Genomic DNA, 27750 nt, shown 5'->3' on the forward strand with positions numbered 1-27750 from the left:
CCTCCCCCGGGGGCGGAGCTCAGTGTATGCCACGGACATCTGCGGCTGGCAGCCGGCCAGATAAAATGTCTGTCGGTCTGACAGACATTTTATCTTGCCGTGTAATCCCAGCATTAGTCATTCATAGATGAAGAATAAAATGATGTATGATTTAATAGTGTGTGTTTCTAAATACTACATTTTCAAAATGTTATAGGTATACCAGGCCCTTTACAGAACACTATATGCATTCAAAGAAGAAACTGTGTGCAGAAATAAGGTACACCTCAAGCCAGATTTCCACTGGCCACTTACTGGAGAACTAATGATACCTCCCTCTGCCTCTTCCTTACTAAGAGGGAAACAATATCGCAAAACGTGCAAAAAAAAACAACCACACAAAATTATTATTATTTATTTTTATATATATATATATATATATATATATATATATCTATCCTATAACAAGGAAATAGATAGAGTGGATCTGACCAATTGAAATGTGCTTTTGTTACTAAATATAATAGTTCTCAAAGAAATACAAGGAGTATTGTATAAGTACTGGTATATCATTAAAATGGATCCAGTATTGTCATCTGTTATGTCAGAAAGACCTGAAATCATATTTAAAAGGGCTAGAAATTTGAAGTCGTATCTGGCACCCAGCACTTTGCCGCTATTAAAAGAAGTAGGAATTGATAATTCTTCATTTTTAGATAGGGTTGATGGATTTTATACATGTGGTAAATGTAAAGTGTGTGTACATGGATTAAAAAGGGGAAGAAAAAGTTTTGTGACAAAGGGTAAAGAATATAAAGTTAAAAAGGTTTTATTAACTGTAATACCACCTTTGTAGTATATTTATTAATCTGTGGTTGTGGTAAATATTATATTGGTAAAACCAAAAGAGCTTTAAAAATTAGGATATTAGAGCACTTGCAACATATCAAAAATAAGGTAGAGAACCACAGCGTGCCCAGACATTTTAAAAATTGTCAGAGGAGTGATTCCACCTCCCTAAAATGTATTGGATTAGAACATATACGAATAGACAAAAAAGATGGTGATCGTGAAAATAGATTAGCCAAAAGAGAAACCTTTTGGATAATCACGTTGAACTCATTGTACCCTTTGGGGTTAAATGAGGAGTTTGAAATTACCCCTTTTTTGAGATGCTAAATTATTTCCCTTTTCCCTTTCGTTTCACATGTATTTTCATATATGACTTGTTTTTACATTGCGTGTTTTTATAAAATATATATTTTTTTATCGTCGTTTTATAGGTTCGCTCCTGGACCATTTAAAGAGACAGTATGTGTTTTCTTTGAGATAATAACATGAAAACACTTGTTATCTGTAGATGTCTTCATGTGATCCATTATAAGATTGTTTTTTTTTTCATATATTTGTGATGGTTTTTATATACGTGTGTATTTTATTATGTCTAGCAAAATTTTGTTGGCAATACATGCGATAGTCACTGTACTTAAATATATAAATTGTATGTACAGCAATGGTGTTTTATGTGCCAAGTTACATTTATTGTATTTTATGTGCTAAAATTTTATTCTCTCTGTTATTGTTTTATTATTTTATGTACTTTGTATTTGTTTTCAATATTACAATGCAATTAATTACAGCTGTGGACATTTTAATGAGGCCAGTACAATTTAAAGAGATGTTTGCATAATGCCAGGGAGCCTCCTGAACAAGTCAGTGACAAAACCGGTAGGGGTGTGGTTTGGATTTGAGATTGTGGTCGGAAGCAAGCTCCTGGAGAGCCGCTTAGAGACGTCCAGGTCAGCCGGTGATTGCTTGTTCCTTCGTTATATGCTGTATATACTTGCGGTGATGTAAGACTGCCCTTTCCTAACTTAATTGGTTATTGGGAAGATTGCAATAAAAACTTATATACTTTTAAAGCACTACGTGGCTCCCCCTGTCTCTGTTTTACTTTTAGTGTTTACCCCCGGCTGGATTCAGGTTTTTTGGGGAAGACGCCGATCCATATAATCTTTGGGATCTTCGCTTTATTCCACTATATAGGAGGAATTCTAAGTGACTATTACGCAATCATTTGTTTTAAACAAAACATTTCTCTTGTCTCAAGGACATTTGGTATTCATTTTATTGAAGCGCACTGATCTATCTATATTTTTTTTTTTCACACACACTTGTTATTTGTAGGAGCAGTAGTGTTCACTCTAGGTCCGACACTAGGGCAGGGCTCCAGACCTAGAGAAAGCGCAGTTCTGCACGCACCGAAGCGCAAGCACGAAAAGGGGTGTGGCCAAGGAAAAGGGGGCATGTCTTTATGACGCGTCCCCTTTTCGGCACTCTTGGAGGCGTGCCAGCCACTTACGGACATGCCGGGCAGCCAAGTGCTGCGGTCACTGTGAATGGATGCTGGGAGCATGCACTGCCGTTTTCCCCACCCGCGGGAGACTGCAGTCCATGGTTGGGGACAGAACCCGCAGGCTGTTTCTGCCCTTTAGAAATAGGGCAGGGCATGGCGCCCCGCTGAAACAGCCTAGCGGGAGTGCTAGGAGCAGGATCATGGATGTGAACTGACCTCTCCACCACGTACCATAAGTGCTCGATTGGGTTCATGACGGGCGAACGTAGTGACCACACAAATTGTCGGATCTCTCCAGAATGCTGCCTGAACCAATTCTAGACAACTTATCTTTATGGAATATTCCATCTTTGTGGAGACACTTGAAGTCCATGAAGGGCTGCAAATGGTTATCAAGCAATGCAAAGTAGCGGTTACCGGTCAATGACTTGTTCAGACGGACCAGCTGACCCAATTATTCCATTTGTACACAACGTACACTATTAATGAACCACCATCAGTCTGCATGGTGCCTAGTTGACAAATGCGGTCCATGGCCTCATGGGGTCTGTGCCACACCCAAGCCATACCTTCAGCACGAAACAACTGGAACATTGACTCATCAGACTACAGCACATGTTGCCAGTCCTCCAATTAGCAACATCATGAGCCCAGGTGAGGTGCTGTGTCTAGTGTTAACAAGGGCACTCTGGTGGGTCTTCTGCTCCCATATCCAATGAAAGCTAAAAGAACGCTGCACTGATCTGCTGGTTAGGAGTCTGGTACCTGCTGCATTGAATGTGGATATGACTTGATCCAGTGTCACCTGTCTGTTACCACGGACAATTCTGCCCAAACCCTGCAGGTCACGATCACCAAGTACCTGTGGTCGGCCACTGTGCTGTCCATGGTAGGTGGTAATGCCTTTCATGAGGTTTTCCCGGTACACACACGTGACACTATAGATCGAGAATGTTGAATGTCCGCACAACTTCGGAAATGAAATGTCCCATCCGTTGGGTACTTGCTATCATGCACCTTTCAAACTCCGATAATTCACGTCGCCTTGTCATGAACAGCCTAGCGAGAGTTCAAACTGACTCACGAGATGTCATATTATAACAGATTCAGGTCTGGGCATTTTCCAAGACGTCACAGTACGGTGACACCAACCACTATTACCTTTACATACTACTATAAAAGGTCAAGCCAGTAATATATTGTAGACCTTTGTCAAGGTTAGTAAGACCTACAATGTGAGGTCTTACTAGCCTTAACAAACGTCAACAATGGGACAGAAATGTCTCACATTTAGTAACACTGGTGGGATGTAACCAATACTGTAAAATACTGGATTTTTAATATTGCTGGAAAAGGAGAGTGCCCTCTGCTTCATTTATTTTACATATGTAAGCTAGCAGGACTCTGCTAACATACTGAGACTGCACAAACCTTGAGATAGAGCGATAGATCAATATATAGATCTGGTGCTGGGACATTTGGGGCCGCCCAACAGTGCTAGTCCAACCCTCCAAGACACCACGCTGCAGAACCTATGTCAAGATGTTCACCACATATTCCAGACAATCTTTTATTTATCACATTTTCTAGACTGTACCTCAATGACAATCTTTAGGATTCCCATCTACAGTGTTCCAGGTTAATAGTCCATACAAATCCTTACACAACCAGTCCTCTACTTTTCTGGTTTTCGTGACAGTGTCCAAAGCCACTGAACCATGAATGCAATTTACAACAATTGACTACACATCCTAAGCAGATTTATGGCTATCAACCCTTTGTATCCCACTTCTGACACCACTAATGTTCTCGGTGGAACTAGATAAGATTCTTGGATACAAAGACGTTAATCAAGCCACACAAACAAATATATCAGTTTTAAAGACATTTATTACAAAGTAAAGAAAATATATTATAAACACTTAACTTGCTTGTCAGCTAATCTACTTAGTGAACACTGGATCCAGGAGCCTCAATCCCCATGCATGGGGCTGGATACAAAGATGACAGTTCCTGGTCACTGTCTGCAGATCAGCATCAGGCAAAGGTTGATGAATCTCATTTGTCCTGAACTTTTTATACCAGCCTGCCATCAGGCTCCAGACACCACTTACAAATAGGGTATAAATTAGTTTCAAGCTACTCTATTGGTTAAATACTGAAGAAAGGTATAACAAACTATGCATATGTGCAGAAAACTAAAGACAATGCCTTATGGATTTATGGTGTGTTTAGTTTTCACATACCTTTGTACTACCTAATGCTGACCACTACCTAATGCCTGGTGCATTCATAAAAGCACTGCAAACAACATGTCTTTCAACAGCCATGTTGTTCTCACATTACAATTGTACAGACTATAAATATGCACCAGTCAATTCGGGGTTAGTGTATTGTGCAGGTACAAGAATTACGATTTTGCCTAACAAGCCCTTTTAAGTTACAAGATGAGAGCGGTGTCAAAGCCTCTCCTATTGTGTGCCAAACACACATAAAAAAGTATCCTGTTAAAATTAATGATATCCACAAATGTGTGAAAATTATGGCTCACCAGACATGTACTTTTCATGTATTGTCCTATCCATGTTCTCTCCCATGCCCCATAAATGCTATCAATCTGGTCAAGACATTGAGTAAGTCACCCATTGTTTTAATGGTGCAGAGGCTAACAGACTGCAGAAACATGTCCTGTCCTATCTGATGACTATATGGAGTAGGGGTGTGCACCGGCCACTTTTCGTGTTTTGTGTTTTGTGTTTTGGTTTTGGATCTGGATCTTTCTTCGTGTTTTGGATCTGGATTGGTTTTGCCAAAACCACCCTTCCGTGTTTTAGGTTCTGGGTTTTGTGTTTTGGATCTGTATTTTTTTTTTAAAAAGCATAAAAACAGCTAAAATCACAGAATTTGTAGGTTTTTCTGCTCCTATGCTATTATTAACCTCAATAACCTTAATTTCCACTCATTTCCACTCTATTCTGAACACCTCACACCTCACAATAGTGTTTTTATGTCCAAAAGGTTGCACCGAGGTAGCTGGATGACTATGCTAAGCGAAACGAGTGGGCGGCACAAACACGTGACCCATCTAGGCGTGATACTGCAGTGGCAGACAGGATGGCAGTTTGAAAAACTAGGCCCCAAACTGTACATAATGCAAAGAAAAAAAAGAGGTGCAAGATGGAATTTTCCTTGGGCCCTCCCACCCACCCTTATGTTGTATCAACAGGACATGCACACTTTAACAAACCAATCATTTCAGCGCCAGGGTCTGCCACACAACTGTGGCTGAAATGATTGGTTCGTTTGGGCCCCCACAAAACAAGCTGGCAATTAATCTGTCCCTGCACAAACTGGCTCTACGGAGGCAAGATGTCATCCTCATCCTCCTCATCCACCAATTCCTCACCCTCTTCAGTGTTGTGTACATCCTCATCCTCACAAAGTATTAACTCGTCCCCACTTGAATCCACCACCACAGGTCCCTCTGTACGTTCTGGAGGCTGGTCTCCCTGGAAGAGCTGATAATTCATTTTGATGAACATCATCTTCTCCACATTCTGTGGAAGCAACCTCCTACGCCTTTCGCTGACAAGGTTCCCGGCTGCACTAAACACTCTTTCGGAGTACACACTGGAGGGGGGGCAACTCAGGTAAAATAGAGCCAGTTTGTACAGGGGCCTCCAAATTGCTTCTTTTTCCTGCCAGTACAGGTATGGACTGTCTGACATGCCTACTTGGATGCTGTCACCGATGTAATCCTCCACCATTCTGTCAATGGTGACAGTATCATATGCAGTGACAGTAGACATGTCAGAAATTGTTGCCAGGTCCTTCAGTCCGGACCAGATGTCCAAACTTGGTCCTGCCTGCCCTGCATCACCGCCAGCGGGTTGCTTAGGATACCTAAGTTTTTTCCTGGCAGCCCCAGTTGCGGGAGAAAATGAAGAAGGAGCTGTTGACGTGTCACGTTCCGCTTCAGCTGACAGTGTGTTCACCAGCAGGTCTTTGCACCTCTGCAGGCTTGTGTCGGCCGGAAAGAGACACACCACATAGGCTTTAAACCTAGGATCGAGCACGGTGGCCAAAATGTAGTGGTCTGATTTCAACAGATTGACCACCCTGGAATCCTGGCAAAGCGAATGAAGGGCTTCATCCACAAGTCCCACATGCCGAGCGGAATCGCTCCGTCTTAGCTCCTCCTTCACTTTCTCCAGCTGCTTCTGCAAAAGCCTGATGAGGGGAATGACCTGACTCAAGCTGGCAGTGTCTGAACTGACTTCACGTGTGGCAAGTTCGAAGGGCTGGAGAACCTTGCACAACACGGAAATCATTCTCCACTGCGCTTGAGTCAGGTGCATACCCCCTCCTTTGCCTATGTCATAGGTGGATGTATAGGCTTGAATGGCCTTTTGCTGCTCCTCCATCCTCTGAAGCATATAGAGGGTTGAGTTCCACCGCGTCACAACCTCTTGCTTCAGGTGATGGCGGGGCAGGTTCAAGAGTGTTTGCTGGCGCTCCAGTCTTCGGCACGCAGTCACTGAATGGCGAAAGTGGCCAGAAATTTTTCGGGCCACCCAATGTGTCTCCTGCACGCCCCTGTCGCTTTTCAGAAAATTCTGCACCACCAAGTTTATTGTGTGAGCAAAACATGGGACGTGCTGGAATTTGCCCAGATGTAATGCCCGCACAATATTGGTGGCGTTGTCAGATATCACAAATCCCCAGGAGAGTCTAAGTGGGGTAAGCCACTGGGCGATGATTTCCCTCAGTTTCTCTAAGAGGTTGTCGGCGGTGTGCCTCTTACTGAAACCGGTGATACACAGCGTAGCCTGCCTTGGAACGAGCTGGCGTTTCTGAGATGCTGCGACTGGTGACGCTGCTGCTGTTGCTGCGTAAGGTGATACATCTACCCAGTGGGCTGTCACAGTCATATAGTCCTTAGTCTGCCCTGTTCCACTTGTCCACATGTCCGTGGTTAAGTGGACATTGGGTACAACGGCATTTTTTCAGGACACTGAGGACACTTTTTCTGACGTTTCTGTACAGTCTCGGTATCGCCTGCCTAGTGAAGTGGAATCTAGACGGGATTTGGAACCGGGGACACACTACCTCCATCAATTGTCTAAATCCCACTGCACTAATGGCGGATACCGGATGCACATCTAACACCAACATAGCAGTCAAGGCCTCAGTTATACGTTTTGCTTCAGGATGACTGCTGTCGTACTTAATCCTCCTCGCTAAGGACTGTTGGAGGGTCAATTGTTTAGTAAAAGTAGTGGTGTTCCTACTTCCTCTCTGGGATGATGAACGACTCCCAGCAGCAGCAACAGCAGCAGCGGCAGCAGGAGGCGTAGCAATGCAGGATCCTCTGGAGGAATCCGGGATAGGAGAGTCAGTCATGCCAGTGACATGGCCTGCAGGACTACTTCCGATCCTGACTAAGGAGGAAATTGACGAGGAGGGAGTTGACGGTGTGGTTTGCAGGCGCTTGGATACAACAGGACAATGGGATTTAGGTGTCCCTGGACTGCTTACGGTCTTAGCCAAAGTTTCTGAACTTGACAGTAACTTTTTATGAACGCGCTGCAGGTGCCGTATAAGGGAGGAAGTTCCTAGGTGGTTAACGTCCCTACCCCTACTTATTCCACCTTTACATAAGGTACATATGGCAAGACAGTTGTTGTCCGGATTTGGATAGAAATATTGCCAGACCAAAGAGGTGGAATGTTTGGTCTTCTGCCCAGGCATGACCGTGATGGGCTTTTTCATCCCACGGACAACAACTGTCTCCCCCGGAGCCTGATTTAAACAAACCACATCACCATCAGAATCCTCCTCGCCAACTTCCTCCTCAGCGCCAGCTACACCAGTATCCTCATCCTGTTGTACTTCAACAGTGACATCTTCAATTTGCATATCAGCAAGTGGACTGTGGGTGCTCCTTTCAGCACTTGCAGGGGGCGTGCAAATGGTGGAAAGAGCCACCTCTTCCCGTCCAGTGCTGGGAAGGTCAGGCATCGCAACCACCACCACACTTGGACTCTCCTTGGGAATTTGTGATATCTTCTTAGAAAGCACAGTTCTTCGCTGTGCTTTTGCCAGCTTAACTCTTGATTTTTTTAGTGGGAGGAGGGCTTCCATCGTCATGTGAAGCTGAACCACTAGTCATGAACATACTAGAGATCGACCTTAGCCGTTCCTTGCCACTCCGTGTCGTAAATGGCATATTGGCAAGTTTACGTTTCTCTTCAGCTGATTTAAATGTTTTTTTCAAGGTCATTTTCCTGAACTTTGTCATTTGGGATTGTATGTGCCCTCTACTATGACATTGGGCATCGGCCTTGGCAGACGACGTTGATGGCATGTTATCGTCTATGTCATGACTAGTGGCAGCAGCTTCAGCACTTGGAGGAAGTGGTTCTTGATCTTTCTCTATTTTATTTTTATCGGAGAAAGTTTGGTCCTCCATTTATGTTATATCGATTTGATATATACGTGCGGCTAAACACAGAAAATATTTTTTTATTTTTGCTGGAGAGTAGAGCACTTTGTGGGTTACACCAGCCTTTAAGAAATGAGCCAGCCGGCTCTTTACTTATGGGACACAGGCGCACGCTTGGCACTACTTTGTTGATGCACGTGCGGCTACTGCGCACACAATTCACAAACACACAAAAAATATTATTTTTTTAGCACTTGGGGGGAGCACCCCTGATGGACAGAGCACCCCCTGGACAACACTACAGCACCCCTTTAGGACTGGGACACTGCACAGGACTTTGGAGTGGACACAGCCCCTATGGGAGAACTGACTGCACAACACAGTCCAGCCAGCCCCTATGGACTTTGAAGTAGTGGACACAGCCCCTATTAACAACAGCAGCACAGCACAACCAGCCCCTATGGACTTTGAAGTAGTGGACAACAGCAGCACAGCGCAGCACAACACTACTCTGCACTACACTACACAGCCCAGCCCAGCCAGCCCTAACTCCCACCCTCCCTCTTCACTGTCCACAGCCGAGTGAGAAAATGGCGCCGACGCGGGTACCTTATATAGGATCCAAAACCCGCGAGACTCGGAAGGCGGGATGATGACGTTTTGCCTCGATTTCAGATCCGAGTCAGGCGGGAAAAGTCGAGCCTGACTCGGATCTGCCTCGGATCGGTGGGGGGCTCGGGGGGGTTCGGATTTCAGAAATCCGAACCCGCTCACCCCTAATATGGAGCCATTTTCTGTTGCGAGTTTAAGGAAGTCGCTTTAATGTAGCAAACACCTGGCTAAACTGTATTGTTATCCTAAATGAAGCAATGAACATAATGGTCACTCTTAAACATTCCAGAATTATAAATGCTAATACATCTATGGTCTTTACCTATTACAGCTACACCTTCTGAAAACTTCTTGCAGCCAACTCCCTAGGGGGAAGATTATTTAGCGTCAAATGCCCTAGAACCAGTGCAATTTGACGCTTGTATCAATCTCCAAGATGTATTAAAGCCATTACAATAGATAAATCACTTTTCTCTTACAATATCACAATACTGTTGGTGACAGCACTTTCTTTGTGGCTTATCGTTTCAGATGTTGGCAGGATTACCCGCTGGTATATGTAGCGAGTCTTGACTGGGAGTGCATTCAGAAGACAGGGCATCATGTGAGCCATCAATAAAGTTAATAATGGCGGGTATTTTGTGCGTGCTCCGTCTGTCCTAAATTCGTGCCAAATTAGATCTTGCAGTATCTGCGAGATCTCATGCATGCACATAGGAGCTTGCCAGAAGTCACCTAGCGCATCATCACTAGGGAGATGCGCTACAGAATTTACAGAGAACGCCGGAGTGGAGAGTTCTCTTATTCATTCCGGCAGATGTGAATGCATCTCAGAGCTATAGCTTCCCCTCGATAAATGGCGAAACAGGAGCTACTTTGCCGGCACAGTATGTGCAGTAATTATACCTGTCCCCCTCTGTCCCATTAGGAATGAATAATTTAAGGAGTTGCTAAAGAGGCTTTGGGCAATAGAACACAATTGAATAACAGTGGTTTCTATTTTTTTTTATAATTAAGGCGATTTGAGGCATTCTACATACCTTTAATCCATCACTGGGAAGTCTATAGCCAAACCTTGCTGGAAGGTCCTCAAATATTCTGGATACATTGTCAGATGTATACTAAAAAAAAAAAAAAAAAAGTGTAAAGTCAGGGTTTTAAAATACCATTTATTTATATAGCAAAAACAATATACGCAATGCTCTACATGCCCAATTTCCTCCCACACATACAGTTCCATTTCTTTCAGTCAGTAGGTGTTTGGAGAGTGGGAGGAAACCCACATATACACGTTTATACATCTTGTAATGAAATGTGGCATTTCTACATGTAATCGCAGCTTGCAAACAATACTATGGAGTTTAGAGTAGTGAGCTTTAGGAAATAAACAGAACGGTCATTTAAGCATACATATTACATTATGGGAGAACTCAATTAACCGCGATAATAATGCACATTAAGTTATCACACCCATTGCGGGTTATTTTCGCTCATCGCGGCTATACACGTTCACGTTTTTCGTGCAATCCTATTGTAAAAGAGGCGATGCGGCATTTGCATGATATAATTATCGTGAGTACCTCAGCGAAAAGTTAGGTAAACATGGAGAAATCTACCTGTACCCACAAAAAAAAAAAAAAAAAAAAATCTAAGAATGTATTAGTGACCCTAATTAAAGTATTTGGGGTTCTTAAAATGTGTCAAATGGCTGCTATATGCATGTTTCTAAAACAGTGCAATAATAAAAAAAAGCAAGTTTGTTTTAGCCAAATAATTTTTTTTTTTAATTTAATGCCTATGAGAAAATGTGTGTGTGTGTGTGTATATATATATATATATATATATATATATATATATATATATATATATATATATATATATATATATATATATATAGGCTCGGATAGGTTTGAATTTGCACGCAGAGTTCGGATTTTTCCCTCCATACATATACACACACTCGATATCACAGGGGCTCTGTACTCACCATATTAACTAATAATGATCCATAATAAACACTGGGTTTTGGTTCATGTTCGCATACCCTGAGTTTAACAGTAATATGGTGGATAGTTCCATATTATAATACTGAGCAATAGAGTAGGGACTTGCAGTAACGTGCGCTCCCGTGACGGGGGCTGCAAGCTTAAATGCATTGATCAATTCATGAACCAAAACCCCACTGTTTATTATGTGTATTGTTAGTTAATGTGGTGCGTGCAGAGCCCCTGTGATTTTTATTTAAATAATGTGGTCACATACCATGTTGCACCCCAAATTTAGGAATGGTGAGTGCCATGAATTAGCGTATAATTATATATAAATAATCGCATGCACTGCGATTAAGCACACAGATAGAAAGCCATGGCAGAGTGAGTGACGGGACATCAGCATTTTGGGGTGGTGACCAGGGAGTGGTTGGAGAAACGCAGGCGTGCCTGTCTGTTTGAATGCCGTTGCATGGGTGTGCATAAATTAGCCACTGCATAAGCAGCTTGTGTACTCCCTGCGTGTGACGAGACTTGCAATTTCTGAGACAGGTCAGACCTGCTGTAATTCTGCATGAGGGTCAGATGTTACCGATGTATACACCGGACTGCGAATTATTATGGATGTGAGAAAGCGGTAGTGGGTGTCTCTATGTTGGCTGAGCAGTTGCAAACATTAGCATATTTTCACAACAGAACTGTGTGCAATAATGCAGCTGCGATCGCAATAATGATCCGTATTGAATCAGGCCCTATGTTCCCAGGTTATCCTTGCCATAGAGGGGGGAAAAAAAAAAAAAATAGATAGTACCTCAAAGAGCATATGTACAGCCGTGGCCAAAAGTTTTGAGAATGACACAAGTATTGGTGTTCACAAAGTTTGCTGCTTCAGTGTTTTTAGACCTTTTTGTCAGATGTTACTATGGTATACTGAAGTAAAATTACAAGCATTTCATAAGTGTCAAAGGCTTTCATTGACAATTACATTAAGTTTATGCAAAGAGTCAATATTTGCAGTGTTGACCCTTCTTTTTCAAGACCTCTGCAATTCGCCCTGGCATGCTGTCAATCAACTTCTGGGCCACATACTGACTGATGGCCGCCCATTCTTGCCTAATCAATGCTTGGAGTTAGTCAGAATTTGTGGTCTTTATTCATGGCTGTGTTCTTAGGCAAACTGTGAGCCTACTCCCTTGTCTGAGAAGCAACCCCACACATGAATGATCTCAGGATGCTTTACCGTTGGCATGACACAGGACTGATGGTAGCGCTCACCTTTCCTTCTCCGGACAAGCGTTTTTTCCAGGTGCCCCAAACAATCTGAAAGGGGATTCATCAGAGAAAATAACTTTACCCCAGTCCTCAGCAGCCCAATCCGTGTATCTTTTGCAGAATATCAGTCTGTACCTGATGTTTTTCCTGGAGAGAAGTGGCTTCTTTGCTGACCTTATTGGACACCAGGCCATCCTCCAAAAGTCTTCACCTCACTGTGCGTGAATATGCACTCACACCTGCCTGCTGCCATTCCTGAGCAAGCTCTGCACTGGTGGTGCCCCGATCCGGCAGCTGAATCAACTTTAGGAGTCTGTCCTGGCACTTGCTGGACGTTTTTGGGAGCCCTGAAGCCTTCTTCACAACTATTGAACCTCCCTACTTCAAGCTCTTGATGATCCGATAAATGGTTGCTTTAGGTGCAATCTTACTAGCAGCAATATCCTTGCCTGTGAAGCCCTTTTTCTGCAACACAATGATGACTGCACGTGTTTCCTTGCAGGTAACCATGGTTAACAGTGGAAGAACAATGATTTCAAGCTCCATCCTCCTTTTAAAGCTTCCAGTCTGTTATTCTAAAGCTAGGTACACACCTATACAATCATCGGGCCATTCATAAGTTATCGAGAGAACAGCCGTTGGATTGTATAGGTGTGTACGCTGTCCCGATGCAGGAGCGTTTGCCGATAAACAGTTTTGAACGCTCCTGCAACAGTCGGGATCGGAGGTCGCATCTTATGTACAGGTTAATATTTAACGGCCCGACCTCCTGATCCCATAGAAGCCTGTACACACTGTGCTATGTCTGCACAGTGTGTACGCACCTGACAGGGGTCACAATGGGGACAGACTGCAAGGCTGATCGAGACAGTTTTACCCGATCAGCCTGCAATCGAAAAAGTGTGTACCCAGCTTAACTCAATCAGCATGACAGAGTGATCTCCAGTCTTGTCCTCATCAACACTCTCACCTGTGTTAACGAGAGAATCACTGACATGTCGTCAGCTGGTCCTTTTGTGGCAGGGCTGAAATGCAGAGGAAATGTTCATTGTTATGGCAAAGAGGGACTTTGCAATTAATTGCAATTCATCTGATCACTCTTCATGACATTCTGGAGTATATGCAAATTGCCATTATAAAAACTGAAGCAGCAGACTTTGTGAAAACCAATACTTGTCATTCTCAAGACTTTTGGTCATGGCTGTACTAAAAAGTGTTCAGAAAAGAGATTGAAACTGCTCAAGTCATGGCACTTTTCATAAAAGAGCAGTTGCACTGCAACAACAATTACAAGGGTAGAAGTGGACAAAATCACAGATTTTTCCATATTGTTAAAATTTGAACTGGTTGAGACATACTTTCACCATTGCTTTGAAAGTGCTATAGGAAAACAGAACTCACATTATATTAAGGAGTTTACCTTTTTTATGGCTATCTACCATCTAAGTCAGCGCTGTAGAACCATTTTTTTTGTTACTATTTCACCATATATCCGTGGCTCATTTCAGAAGCCTATTATCTTATTGTCTGCAGTCTGAGGTAGTGTTGTTTGGCTTCAGCCTAACACTTTTCTACATAGAAACTTTGGCATGTCTTATATAAAGTATGAGCAGAGGCCATTCGGAACAGAATCTCTAAATTGAAGAAAATCTAGCAACTAAAGCTGGTCATATGTACATTTTAAGATGATCTGTCCAACCATCCAACTAGTTGGCAGGTTGGAACAAAAATCTGGTAATGTATGGGAGGGAATAAATTGGCAATTGGGAGCAAATAGTCAATTGTCAAACCCTCCCATACATTACCAGATTTTTGTTCCAACCAGCCACCTAGTTAGACAAAATCTTAAGGTTATGGCAAGCTTAATAAGAGAAATTGGCACACTGGCATTTCATGAGACAATCTCACCACAGATATGATCAAAAGATTATTTTCTTATGGCCAATGCAAAGCACATTAATATACAATCCAAACTCAAAAAAAGTGTAAGGATAAGTTTAATAATGACATACGGTAAAGAACTTATGAACTGCTATGTGTCAGGTCAGGTGTGGTTTATTGTTTAGTTTGTTCTTGTAACAAAAAAAAATACATTGGGATGACTAATTGTTCTTTTAAGCAAAGACTAAGCATGTAGGCAGCAATTGTAAAATTCATACCACTCACTAGGAGTACCCAAGTAATTCTGTAAGGAACATAAAGGGAGTGCTAAGTTTATAAATACAGATGAATTATTCATTGCAGACTCCTTTAAAAACAAAGTTTGTTTATATATAATTCGGGAATCTTGATACAATAGGGAATATTCATGAACGCCACATGCAATTTAATCAGAACTTATTGCAGATAAATTCCACTCTCTCTAAATACCAGACTTTATTGACACTGCATCCATCTCAGAAGGCTCCACTCCCCATCACCCATACGGAGATTTTTTACAATAGTTTCAGATGCCTTCAAATAATTCCTCCCAACATATATGAATTGTTCATGTCCTAGAGTTTCATTCATTAAACATCTGTTGTCATGAAAAATAGCACCCCTTGGGGTTAGACAAGATCTAGTTAGGCAGATGGTATCCAACTTGAGAGCATTAAGAATATTCTGGTCATTTTGTACACCCTGTCCTTAGGATCAAAGCCAAATATACACATGCCCAGAGAAATTAGAGGAATTCTACACCACCTGTTCTAGTAATGCAGCTTAGTTTTTTTCCAAAAAGACTCAGATCCTGGTACATTACTACAAAAAAAATGCCAGAAGGTGCACTGGGTTACCCACATTTAGGACAATCACCATTGCTCCTGGCACAACATTTTGGAGTGTATGTTGTGTGAGGTAAACTTGGTGTAAAATATAAACCCTGAATTTTTGAAATCTAGTAGAGGAGGCAACAGTTCTAGTTTCAGGGCTCCTAAACACCAATCTCCATCATCCTCCTTCAAGGGCTCAAGTCAATGTCCCGAAGCCCATAAGATCAATCGGGAAGTGTGCATTAGATTCAACAAGCAGGTAATAATATATAGCAGAGGCAAGTTTATTTTTCCCAGTCAATCATATCATACGAGGGTGGTTCAATAAGTAAGGTACAAGACAGCTCACATGTGTAAGGTTCTATAAGTCATTATAATTTCCCACCAGACCAGAGCAGGCAGACCACTGCTTCCCCTCACGGCCATTGGACTGCGCCTCATATCAGTCATACTGTCCCGACATCAGTTGTAAGATGGCTGAGCTGGCGGAAACATGGTCTAACATTGAGGTGCGTAGTCTAATCAGATTTCTGCATTTAAAAGGGAACATCAGCAGCTGAAATTCATCGCCAACTTGTCGAGGTGTACGGTGATAACATAAGGTTTGGGGCACTGCCTTCGATAACAGCAGGACAGACCCTCAAGAAGAACAGAAATGCGGCCGGCAAAGCACGTCCGATGACAATTTGTGCCACATTGAAGGTCTGATTCAGCAGAACAGACGCATTAGAGTTAGCGAGATTGCTGACAAACAGAACAATATAGTGGGTACTGTGCACAACATCGTTCATGAGCAACTGGGGTACAGGAAAAAGTGTTCAAGCTGGGTACCGAGCAACTCACAGAAGCTCACAAAACCAATAGGATGGGATAGTCTCTGATGCACTTGATGCAGTACCATAAGGAGGGAGTGCAGATCCTGCAGCGTATTGTTACAAGTGATGAAACGTGGGTGCAGCATGTAACACCGGAGATGAAGAAAGCATCCATGACATGGATCCACATCGTCCACACCTTCAGAGAAACTCAAGACAACTCCATCAGCAAAGAAAGTCATAGCGATCATGTTTTGAGTCCACAAGGGCGTGCTTCTTGTTGATTTCTTAACAATATGGAAATACTGTGAATGCTTACCGCTATTGTGACACATTGTGCCAGTTGCGGAGAGCAATTAGTCGAAAACGACCTGGGTTGCTGCGAGCAGGCATCATATTGCTGTACGAAAATGCCAAGGTACACTCAGCCAATCGCACACGCGAGTTGTTTCGCCGCTACCATTGGGAGGTACTGTACCATCCTCCCTACAGCCCTGACCTGGCACAGAGTGATTTCCATCTATTTGGGCCATTAAAGAAGCACCTGGGTGGAAGGTGATTGGCAAACTAAATTCAGAAAGCAGTCATGTCCTGGCTTCAGGCTCTTGATGCCAATTTCTTCAATGCCGGAATAGATACCTTGGTGTACCGTTGGAACAAATGCTTATAAGTATGGGGACTATGTGGAAAAATAATCTGTACCAAGGTCATACTATTGATTATATAGTACGTATATGCAAGAGTTGAAAAATGTACACAATTTACGGAATATATTGAACCACCCTTGTATTTAATGTATTAATGTCTACAAAGAAATATCGACTCTGTTCTTTGCTCCAGAGAGAAAAATATAAATAGAGAGGTGGTAGCCCAACTTAGAGAAGAAAAAACAAATAAGTCAGTCATTGGAAAACAATGGGAGGCAGTCAGGGGTGTCACAACTAAGTAAAAAAAAAATTACTTTTAATGATAATGTAAGCCCACAGGCAGCACTCACCATGGATTTCTGTTCTCATGAGGTGCAAACAGAAAACGATGGTATAGAGCTTTATGCCCTTGCTGCGGTCGCCAGCCGCGGTGAGTGCTTTAACCCATAGCTCCAGGCACTTAACCATGAATCTATAGGATAACGTGCATTAGGCGCTGGTTTGCCGCAGGAGGAAATGGGCTTATAATTGAATTGCTCTGGGCGTTGAAACTCGAGGTTATTAAATTCAAATTCAATGAGATCAGAGTGTACAGGAGCAGTCAAGATGAACCTCACTAATAGAAGAATTAAAGTAGAAAAGTAGACAAGCACCACCCAGAATGGGATTGAAATGCCGGCGGCTGGGTAGCCACCGGTTACAATCCTGACAGCGCTAGCCCGACGCCGAAGAAATCTAACCCTCCCCTCTACCCCCCCCCCAACCCTCCTTTAGGGGTGCCTAACCCTAACTTCCCCCCCAGTGCCTAACCCTAAACTCCCCGAATTAGTGCCTAAACCTAACCCCCCCCCTCCCCGCACCCTAAACCTCCCCTCTCCCTAGCCTAACCCTAAATCCCCCCCCGGGGGGCGGGGTCCCTAAACCTAACTCCCCCCCTCCCATCCCCGGGGACATCGCTACTTACCTCCGGCGCTGGGCGCTCGGTCCGGCGTCCTGTCGGTGTCCCGGCGTCGGGATTAACATAGGCATCGGTATTTCCACGCCTATGTTAAATCCCCTGCCGGGATTGTAGTGCCGGGATTCAGACCAGCGGTCTCATAACTACATCCTGCACCACCCATGGACAGGAAAGGGGTGTCCACTGGGTGGTATGATGAGGAGAAATATGGGAGAAATTCAATAAGAAAGGAAATACACAGAATTAACATCACTGCACCAACGTTAAAAGGTCTATAGTATTAAACAATAAGCTCCTAGAATATGGGAATACATTTACTGGACAATATCCCTGTTTTAAAGAAAAGGGATACACTATTCTTATGGTAAAGTAGAATATAAAGTGTGCTTGTTCACGCAGTAGGTATGCTGCTGCTGTCCACTGTGTGCATAGATCTGCAGTGAACAGTGGGCCTAATTCGTGAGCGCTGAGCTCTCGCAATGGGTCGATGTTGCCCAAGTGCGCATGCGTACGACAGAGCCGGCTCCGTCGTGCGTATGCGCGAGACCCGAATAACGACGGCCAAGCCGTCGTTATGGGTCTTGCACCAAAGGGGGCCTGCTGTCGATGGTGATTGACAGCACGCCCCCTTTGGTGGGCGTGCCAGGGGCGTGGCTGCCCAGATGGAGGCGTTCCCATGGGAACGCCTACCGTCTGAGGCCGGCACCACTGACATCACTAGTGATGTCAGTGGGAGTGCTTTTGGCTCCGATAGAGCCAAAAGCACTCCAGGGCTTGCGGCAGCGAGACCTTACCGCAGGGGTCTCGTCGCAAGCCCGATGGTCTTACATGTATAGGGTTGTATGGCAAAAAAAAAACAATACAATAAGAAGTCCTAAATAGGAAAGTTCTTGTAACTTACTGCATTTATGTCAGCATCTACAGGCAGCAGGTGAATGATAGCAAAGGCACAGACCGTCCACAGGCCGACTCTTCTCACAGAGAAAACACACATTTTTAAAATCTTCATTACCAGGTCCAATACCTGGAAACACAAGCACAACAAATCAGCTTTCCTACATTATTCCTTATACATAAAGGGTGTGCAATGCATTAGTAAATAGCATCTGGTATTATGCTGTGAGAAGCCTGGCCTCTCCCACTTACTAAATAACAGAGAAACGTGCTGAGAGAAGTTCCCCACTGCAAAGTATATTAAATGCAGACGCTGGAAATGGGAGACCATTGAAAGACAGAGGTTGAGTAACTTCTCCTACATCACTCTGGCCTATCCCCATCATCTGCTGCCTCACTGCACGTACAGCTCTTTCGTTCACGTTGAGTGCGGGATGCCAAAATCCTCACTAGGTTACCATCGCGACGGCTCGAGGTAAGTATACCTAACCCTCCCTCCTCTGTGCCTAAACTTAACCTCCCTCCCCAGGGCCTAAAACCAACCCTCCCCCTTAGTGCATAATCCTAACCCTCCCCCATACTGCCTAAACCTCCCCCCAACCTCGCTACTTACATTCGGGATTCCGGTGGTCGGCATTCCATCCGCCGGGATCCCTGCTGTCGGGATATTGAACGCATCCCCTTTCATTCCCCAGTTCTCTCACAGTTAAGGTTTCCCCAGACAATCCATAGAAAGTCAACACTTATGTTGTGGAATAGAGGAATAATACACAGAACACATTTGACCTTCTTCAACTCACTGGTCAGTGGGTTGCAAATATTCCACCATATTTATTAAGACATGGCAAAGAATGAAGAGGTGCTTATGTACCATGTACTTTGCAGCCACATGTTAGCAGCTCCACCCATGATTTATAACATGTATGTGATTAGATACACACTACTAGCTTACAGTTTATACAAATTTAGCGAAAATCATTTTTCCCCTCTTGTCCCAGACTTTGAGCCATGGAATGCAGCGAGTAATATAAAAAAATAACCATAAAACACTTAAGTCATGGTCTCACATCCCTGTTTAAATGCCTGAAAGTAGCACAAATTGACAGGATGTGCTATTCATTTAGTCAGACTTTGATGAGCAAAAACAGCCAGTGCTTGGAGTACCACTGTTGCAAGATTAAGCCAAATGTCATTTGATGTCAATGCTACCAAATGACACTGTATGATGCAAATGAAGCTCAGACCCCATACGTGGGACACCTACATACATACATAACATAGGCCATACTTGACGACTCAGTTGGAAGTAATGCAAGACACTTTTAGGACACGTCTCTAATACAGAGTAGCACACAAACTCCCTTCAACGGTGTGCAAAGGTGTTACTATCACAATTACCCTGAAGTACCCAGCTTTGCCCGGGTTTAAATCTTCAAGTTATTACATTTTATTATGTGAGGTTATCCAAATCCATCCAGTGGAAGCAGAACAGGCTCCCTGAGACAAAGTTCTACCTGGCGCAGTCCGCCACGAGGTCTGACCGGGACCCCAACTCCTCCATTAAGCATTCCAGACCAATTTGCACCCCTTCTGTGAAGTTTTCACTAAAATCCATCCAGTGGAAGGCTCAGAACAGGCTCCCCGGGTCAAACTTCTGCCCATGTAAACCAATGGGAGGTCCAATAAACAAAAACAGATCAATGAATTTATATTCAGGCACACATACATATTCATTCTCTATCTACTATATAAAAGCGAAGATTTGTCCTTCTATACAAATTCACAGTTTGCAAGCGAAGATCGTGACATTTTATATAAGAGTATTAAAACACAGCGGAGGCAACTAAAAAAAAAATGTAAGTTGAAATAACTGGGGTTTAAAATTCATTAAAAATGAACAATTTGTTGCTGGATGCTCATTGTGGGGCCTCACAGCATATGGGTAGGGACTCGGAGTAAGCGTTTTGTGTTGTCATGATCTTAATGTTCATTATCGAAGAGAGCTTTAGCAGGCTTTGCCAGCATTCTCAGCTCTATGACTAACAAATTACGCAACAACATTTACTACTTTCTTCCAACTGTGTCAAAATTATGACTTTGCAAGGACCCTGCTGTACTGTGAGCTGCCAAAATATTGCACATGGAATGTCTCTCCCAAATTTTTTCTGCGCAGAAAACGGAGTCACTGTAGATGGTCATCCTGGTATCAGAGCAACAGAAGCTCTTGGCCGTGTTTACACTGTACATCCTACAAATTTTTAATGCTTCTATCTCCGAAGTTTGCTTTACACCGTTACATGTCCTACTACCGTCGAAGACCTTAGGACTGTTGTTGGGGAAGTTTGTCACACTTTTCGTGAGGCCTGCCTAAGGAGAGGTTGGTTGGAGCATGATGTGTAAACAAACATACTTAAAATCCCGGGCAAAGCCGGGTACTCCAGCTAGCATATGTATATTAAATATAACATATATAACACACACACACACACACACATACATATATATATCTATTTTCGATGGGTAGGTTGCCATGAATATATGACAAGAACAGCAATAAAGACTGTTGCGATTTATCATTTGCTGGATGGAACACTATTTTACCAAGAGTGAAGTCCTGAATTTACTAAATTATAATATTTTTGAATGCGGACAATTCCACAAAAAAATAAAATATTGCAAATTACACTTTCAGTGAGATCATACACACCGCACACCTAGAAAATGTATGAAAATAAATTGGTGGTGGTGGTAAATGTTCTTTAACAAATCACATCTCCTATATTCGTAAAAAGTAAGAGTTACATACACTACATATGAGTATATATAGGGAGAAAAAGGGATAGTGGAAAAGGGGGACCTAGCACAGGTAGTAGAAACATTCTCCAAATTGAAAAAATTAAGTGTGAATAAATTAAATCTATTGAGAAATATGCCATAGTGAAAAAGGTGCTCCCAAGGGGTAACTAGACTGTTTGAAAGGAAAAAATAGAAAAAAACTCCTATATTTGAGGCACACTATCGCATGTAATTAAAAAATTAACTTTTACGGTTATTATATTAAAAAATGAAATTCGAAAACGATGGCATAAATTGCCCAATAATTGCACCAAATAACGTTGAAAAATTATATGCCCACACTTAATAAAAAACAGAATTAATATTATCATATCATAGAAATAAATAGCATAAGAATGCAGAAAGTGCTTAGTGCAATTGAAAGAGGTCCATTAAATATGCCAATACTGACTGGACATAAAGCAACAACCAGTATCAAAGTGCTAGTGCTGATTACACAAATTGATTATATACACAATTGTTTCACTGGAAAAGGGAAAAGTGCAATGTGCAATCATACATAAATCACATGAAAATGAGATAGATAAAGCCCTCTAGCAACTATCAAGTTAACAAAATTGGGCAACAAAGTTAATTCAAATACTATATCGTTATGATTTTAGAAAACAGGAAAAAGTTATGAGGCGAAAATGAAATAAAGACAAAATTGTCATCAGTTAATAAATAAATTAATGCATATGTCACAAATAAGTGCAATGATACCACGGACATCACAGCTCTGCGATTTTTTAAATATTAATTGAATTTGAGGTGTCCCTCAAAGTACAATAATTACATGAACTAGATCCCCATTAGAGAGTGCTGAAAATAGTACCTATGTACTTACTCGAAACAGGGATCTGCTGTTGCCAGTTTTACAAGAGTATTGGACTGGAAATGAGAGTCCCTGACCACAGACACAGTGAAGGAACAAAAGGTACTTTCTCTGCTGTCAGCACGGGCAGTGTATTCTCCCTGTTACCATGGCATTGCAGGGTAGAAAGTACAAAGGCGGCAGCTGATGAGAGTCTCGTGAGAAGAAATAGAAAAGATACCTGACAGCACAACAGCGGGGAGAGGGTGAATGTGCCTGGAGCTGCAGTCTGTGTGTGTATGGAGTCCCTGTGCACACAGGATTCCCGTGGCCCGACGCGCGTTTCACCTGAAGACTTTTTCAAGAGGGCTCATGTGTTAATGTTAGAGCCGGAGGTAAATACACCCGGCTGTCATGTGATTGGGCAGGATTCCCTGATTGACGGAGCAATCCACTAATGTGCTCGCCATCAGCTATGGGAATGGTGCGCCTATTGTAGGACCAATAGAAATCAGTAGGCGGTATTAATGTCTCTGAATGAGGACTAAGACACAGCTCATAGCTGTGAATGTCAGCATAATGTGTCTAATATGTGCATACATGAGTCCATAATACCTCAAAATCACATGATTATCACAATCAATAAATATGCAAAAGTATCAAGATATAACAGTATAAGCAGATAAACCGTTATCAAATTAAATTAAATGGGATTCCTTGTTTACTAAGGAAATCCACCAGTATAATCATTATCCCATGAAGAAAAAATATATACATGCAGTGAGGCTATTTTCAAGACCACAAAGCAGCCTGCAGCCTAAAATGGAATACAAAATACATATAAAGAATACATAAAAAAAATAAATATGCAAATTTTTGCTGTGCATACAGAGCCAACAGAGAGCACAGTATATATATGTTATAGTATCATTAATATTCTAAAGCAGTCATATTCAAATTTAGCCATAATGATTATGAATTTAAAAAAACTATTAAAATATGTATATAGGGATCATTGAATATCATCCCTGTTAATTATATTATACATAAAAATTATTAAACGTTATAAGCATCATTGAATACAGTGAGAACCTTCATACACTACATATGAAAAGGATGCGGACTCAAATAGGTGTGCCCTATTGTGTTTTGCTGACAAAGGCAGTGTTTAGTAATGTCAGGCACACAAACTACAATCTGTTTTAGGGGGAGAGTTAACGTTTTTTGCGCATACCAATCGTGCCTTATTCCCTTTCTATATAGGACTTGACGATATTCAATTGTTTTTGTTTTTTTAATTGCTGGGTTTAGCCACATAAAACAGCTAAACCAGGCTATCGGACATTACTGCTCGCCACCTTAGGAAGGTGCGAGCAGGAATGTGTGTTCCTGCAGCTATTCGCGCCCGAATAGACCAATTGAATTGCTCCATCGGGAGCCCATTACACAAGAGCCGCACTAAACACTTGAATTTCCCCTTAGATTTTGACAACCATTGATTTGTAGTGTGAAAATTTTAATTTTGACTCCATAGAAAAATCTGTTCCCTTCTCTGTGTTTTGCTTGGTCTAAAGGTTACCATGAAACCCAATTTCAGCAAACTTATGTCCACTGCATCATAGAGATGTAGGATGCCAGAGAGGAAATCAATTACTAGCAATGAACCAGGATGCGCAGCCAATGGATCCTAGCCAAAGCTATTTATAGGCTAGCAAAATGTCTCTGATCCCGCCTGTACAATGTACCTTAGAGGAAAATCTATATTGTAGTGTTTTATCATATAAAAGGAATTCTAAGCTACTCATTATGAAAAAGTGTTACATTGGATACAGAGTACTCCAAGCCAAGTCCCCCTTTTAGCTGTGCTTGCTGTATGTCACTAGATGCCGCTTTACAAGGTCAGTTCAGCTGAAAGCAAAAACAAAAAGGGATTTCTGATTTATTTATGTCACAGGCTCCATGGCATTAGTTAAGGGTTATGTCATTGCTCAATCCGCTGTTTTCTTACTGCAATAAAGGGCTTGTGTATAGAACAGCACTGTGATAATGCCCAGATTTATTTTTGGAGCCCAATACATGAAATAATAATGCTGCAGAGGGCAGGTACTCTGTTCTGTGTATGTAATGGGAAAAAAGCCAAACCAATCAATTTAAAAAATAAAACCAAAATGATAGCTTTATAGAAATATTACACTAATTACTATGTAACCACAATATGTAATCTAGAGATTTATTGAAGGGATAGTTTTAAATATTAAAAGCAGTTTATAGAAACACAGAACCTGAGAAATACACCACTGGTAAGAAGTGACTATGAAAGTGAATCATCTGACGTTGTACTCCTCCCTTTGGTTTTAACAAAAACACAATAGTTCCCCATTTGGATTACTGACTGAAGCTCCCGACAGTGTATAAACACCATAGCCTTCATTTGCTTGAGAAAGCATAAATTAGCTGTAGTGATTCCAGGAAAGTGCTGCAGAAGCGGACATGCAGTTGTAGGTTACACCCATATGTATTTGTCTTTCCTAGCCGGCGGAGCCACTGAATTTAAAAAGGGAGGAGACATATTAGAGCATAAGCTGCATACACACGGTACGATCTGTACCACCAACGACTTGAAAGATATCTTTCAAAGATCTCTTTGAAAGATCTTTCAGTGAAGTCATCCTGCCACATCTCCGAACAGACTAAAGGTGCATACACACTACACGATATGCTCCCTGAACGATATCGTGTAGTGTGTCCCCGGCAGGCTGTGCTCAATGTCGTTCATGACATTGAGCACAGCCGCTGAACGATATCATTAACGATATCGTTCAGCGCCGGGCTCTCTCCCCCATTCCCCAACATGCAGCAACCTGACGAGGTCGTCAGATTGTGCTGCATGTTCAGGCGATGGGCAATGTCGGAAACGACCAGCGGGAGTGCGCATCGCTGGTCGTTTCCGACATAAAAGTGCACGATTTGTGCACGATTACTGAGCGATTGCACGATTACGATGTCGTAATCGTGCAGTCGCTCAGTAATATCGCCCAGTGTGTACCCACCATAAGGTGACAATATTGTGCAAATTGGCCTGCATGTACGGACGATCATAAATATCGTTATCGTTCATGCGGGAACATGCATTGTTGGTCGCATAATAATGAATGATTTGAACAATATCGTTAATAGATATTGTACAGAGTGTATGCACCTTAATGCAACAAGCAGTCTGAATAAACAGGTTGGGAAGTGGTTCCAAACATCTCTTTGAAGCCACCAGAGGTGCTATTAAACAAAGATGGGGGATCAATTAGGGGTTCTCAGGTGGTCTGCGCTTCTGTGGGTGCTATATTATAGAGCTGCCCAGTAATAAAAGACTAAACAATACGAAGGTAATACTGAGTGCTTGCAAAATACAGATATGTGGCACATGACAATGAGATGTGGAAAAAGTTATTATGGACTAAAAGGAATAAAATAAAAGGAAGAAATGAAAAAATGCAAAGGAGGGGGGGAAAAAAAACAAAAAAAAGAGAGTGGGGGGGTGAAAGGTAAAATTACAAGCATAAATGAGGTAAAATATGATTTAAAATAAAATACAAAAACAAATGAATCTTCAAAAAACAGACTGATACTTGCAAATGTTTTCACTCTTTCCAAATGTTTTAAGGGCTCCAGCCGCTGTAGGATGGCAGATGGTATTCATTGAACTCTCCCTATGCTTACCCTGAATCCTGCAGGGTCTTCAGACCGGTGCTTCGTTCCTCGCCGGTCAATATTGCTGCTGTGATCTTGACAGTTTCAGCCTCAGCGAGTGCCAATGACATCACACGCCGTGCCACTCTGGTCTGCTCTATTCAGTCCTGGCTATGGCCCATTTGCTAAGCATGTCCAACGCGTTTCATAGCGGTTTGCTACCCTTTCAAGGATAGTTGAGTCCGTTGCTGGTTCCTCTTTAGGTTTAGTATGTGTTGAAAACTTTTTATCCAAAACAGAAGTTTAAAACAGTTAGTGTTTCTTAAAAAAACAGGATTCACATGTTCCTTTCAATGGCAGTTGCTTTAGATGCAAGGTTGTTTGTGTTCTCTCAAAATAAATCAAAATGAGTAAAAATTATATATATATATATATATATATATATATATATAAATAAAACAATCATGCTGGCACTCCCAATATCATAATGCGTATAGCGCCGATGCCCTCCGTGGAACTGCTATGCAAGGACCAATAAACAAATGGGTGGATGGCGGCACTCAAGGCGGCTGCTCACAAATGACAAGAGTCTCTCTTAGGTAGATCAAAACATACATTAAAATCAAAGTACAAATCGCAAACCATGCATGTCCTATAGAAAGGATTATAAGCCACAAATGTATGTTTTGTCTTGTCTTGATTGTTGTAGTGTGGCAACCATGGTTATGGGTGCACTATGTACTGTCTGACGTCAACTTCTGCTTCCGGGCGGGACGGCGACTGCACGAGGTGTTCTATCAAGGAATGTAACTTTTCATGCTTTTGTTATAGAGAGAAATATAAGAAAGATTAAGAGACAGCAAATAAAATATAAAAAGAAATTAAAAAAGTTAAAAAGTAAACAAAAATAAAATTAAGTGAAAAATTAGTGTATACAAGAACATTGAAACAAAAAAATAAAATAAAAATAAAAACAAGGGGTAATCTAAAAGGGACTAAGAAAGCGTTGAATACAATGTCTATGTTGAGACTATATGGTTGCAATGTTTTGAGCAGGTAAATTTATCGCATCTCGTTCTCTTTTTAATGATGTGATTTGGCATCCCCCTCTCCAGTCTTTTTATTTTCTGTCTCGCCGCAAATTTCAGGCCTATAGGGTTCTTGTTGTGGCAGTCTGCAAAGTGTTGGGACATACTGTGCGTGCTTAGTCCCCTCTTAATATTGTAGATATGTTCTTTTCTAATTTTCAGTTTTCTTTTAGTCTGACCGACATATTGCATGCCACATGGGCATTCCAAGACACATACCACTCCTTCACTGTCACAAGTTATTTGGTCTCTGATTCTGTGTTCTTTGTGGGTTTGGTTGGCTTTTAGTATTTGCATTGGTTTCGTAGATCCAGTTTGAGTTTTACAACCCATACATTGTAGACAGAAGAAATGCCATGTGTTTTCTTCTTTAGATGCTGTTTCTGTCAATGTATAGCTTTTCGTCAATTCTTGTTTTAATTTTTTTGCATCTAAAGCAATTACCATTGAAGGGTACATGTGATTCCCGCTTTTTTAAGAAACAATTCCTGTTTTGGATAAAAGTTTTTGACAAATACTAAACATAAAGAGGAACCAGCAACAGACTCAACTATCCTTGAAAAAGTAGCAAACCACTACGAAATGCGCTTGACCACGCTGGGTAAACGGG

At 42.0% G+C, this 27750-nt stretch overlaps 1 protein-coding gene across 1 annotated transcript in view; it reads right to left on the bottom strand.

The window, feature by feature from the left end:
- RNF13 (ring finger protein 13) overlaps positions 1-18844 on the bottom strand; it is a 60643-nt gene extending 41799 nt beyond the window's left edge. The window contains exons 1-2 of the mRNA XM_088447714.1: positions 18727-18844; positions 10433-10513 (exon numbers count right to left, since the gene is read on the bottom strand). Coding sequence (XP_088303840.1) covers positions 10433-10513; positions 18727-18834 — 189 coding nt within the window. The 5' untranslated portion in view covers positions 18835-18844. The remainder of the gene's footprint in view (positions 1-10432; positions 10514-18726) is intronic.
- Between the last annotated feature and the right edge of the window lie 8906 nt (positions 18845-27750).

Source organism: Taudactylus pleione, unplaced genomic scaffold, assembly GCF_031769625.1.
Source record: "Taudactylus pleione unplaced genomic scaffold, aTauple2 ptg000436l, whole genome shotgun sequence".
Taxonomy (NCBI): Eukaryota; Metazoa; Chordata; class Amphibia; order Anura; family Myobatrachidae; genus Taudactylus; species Taudactylus pleione.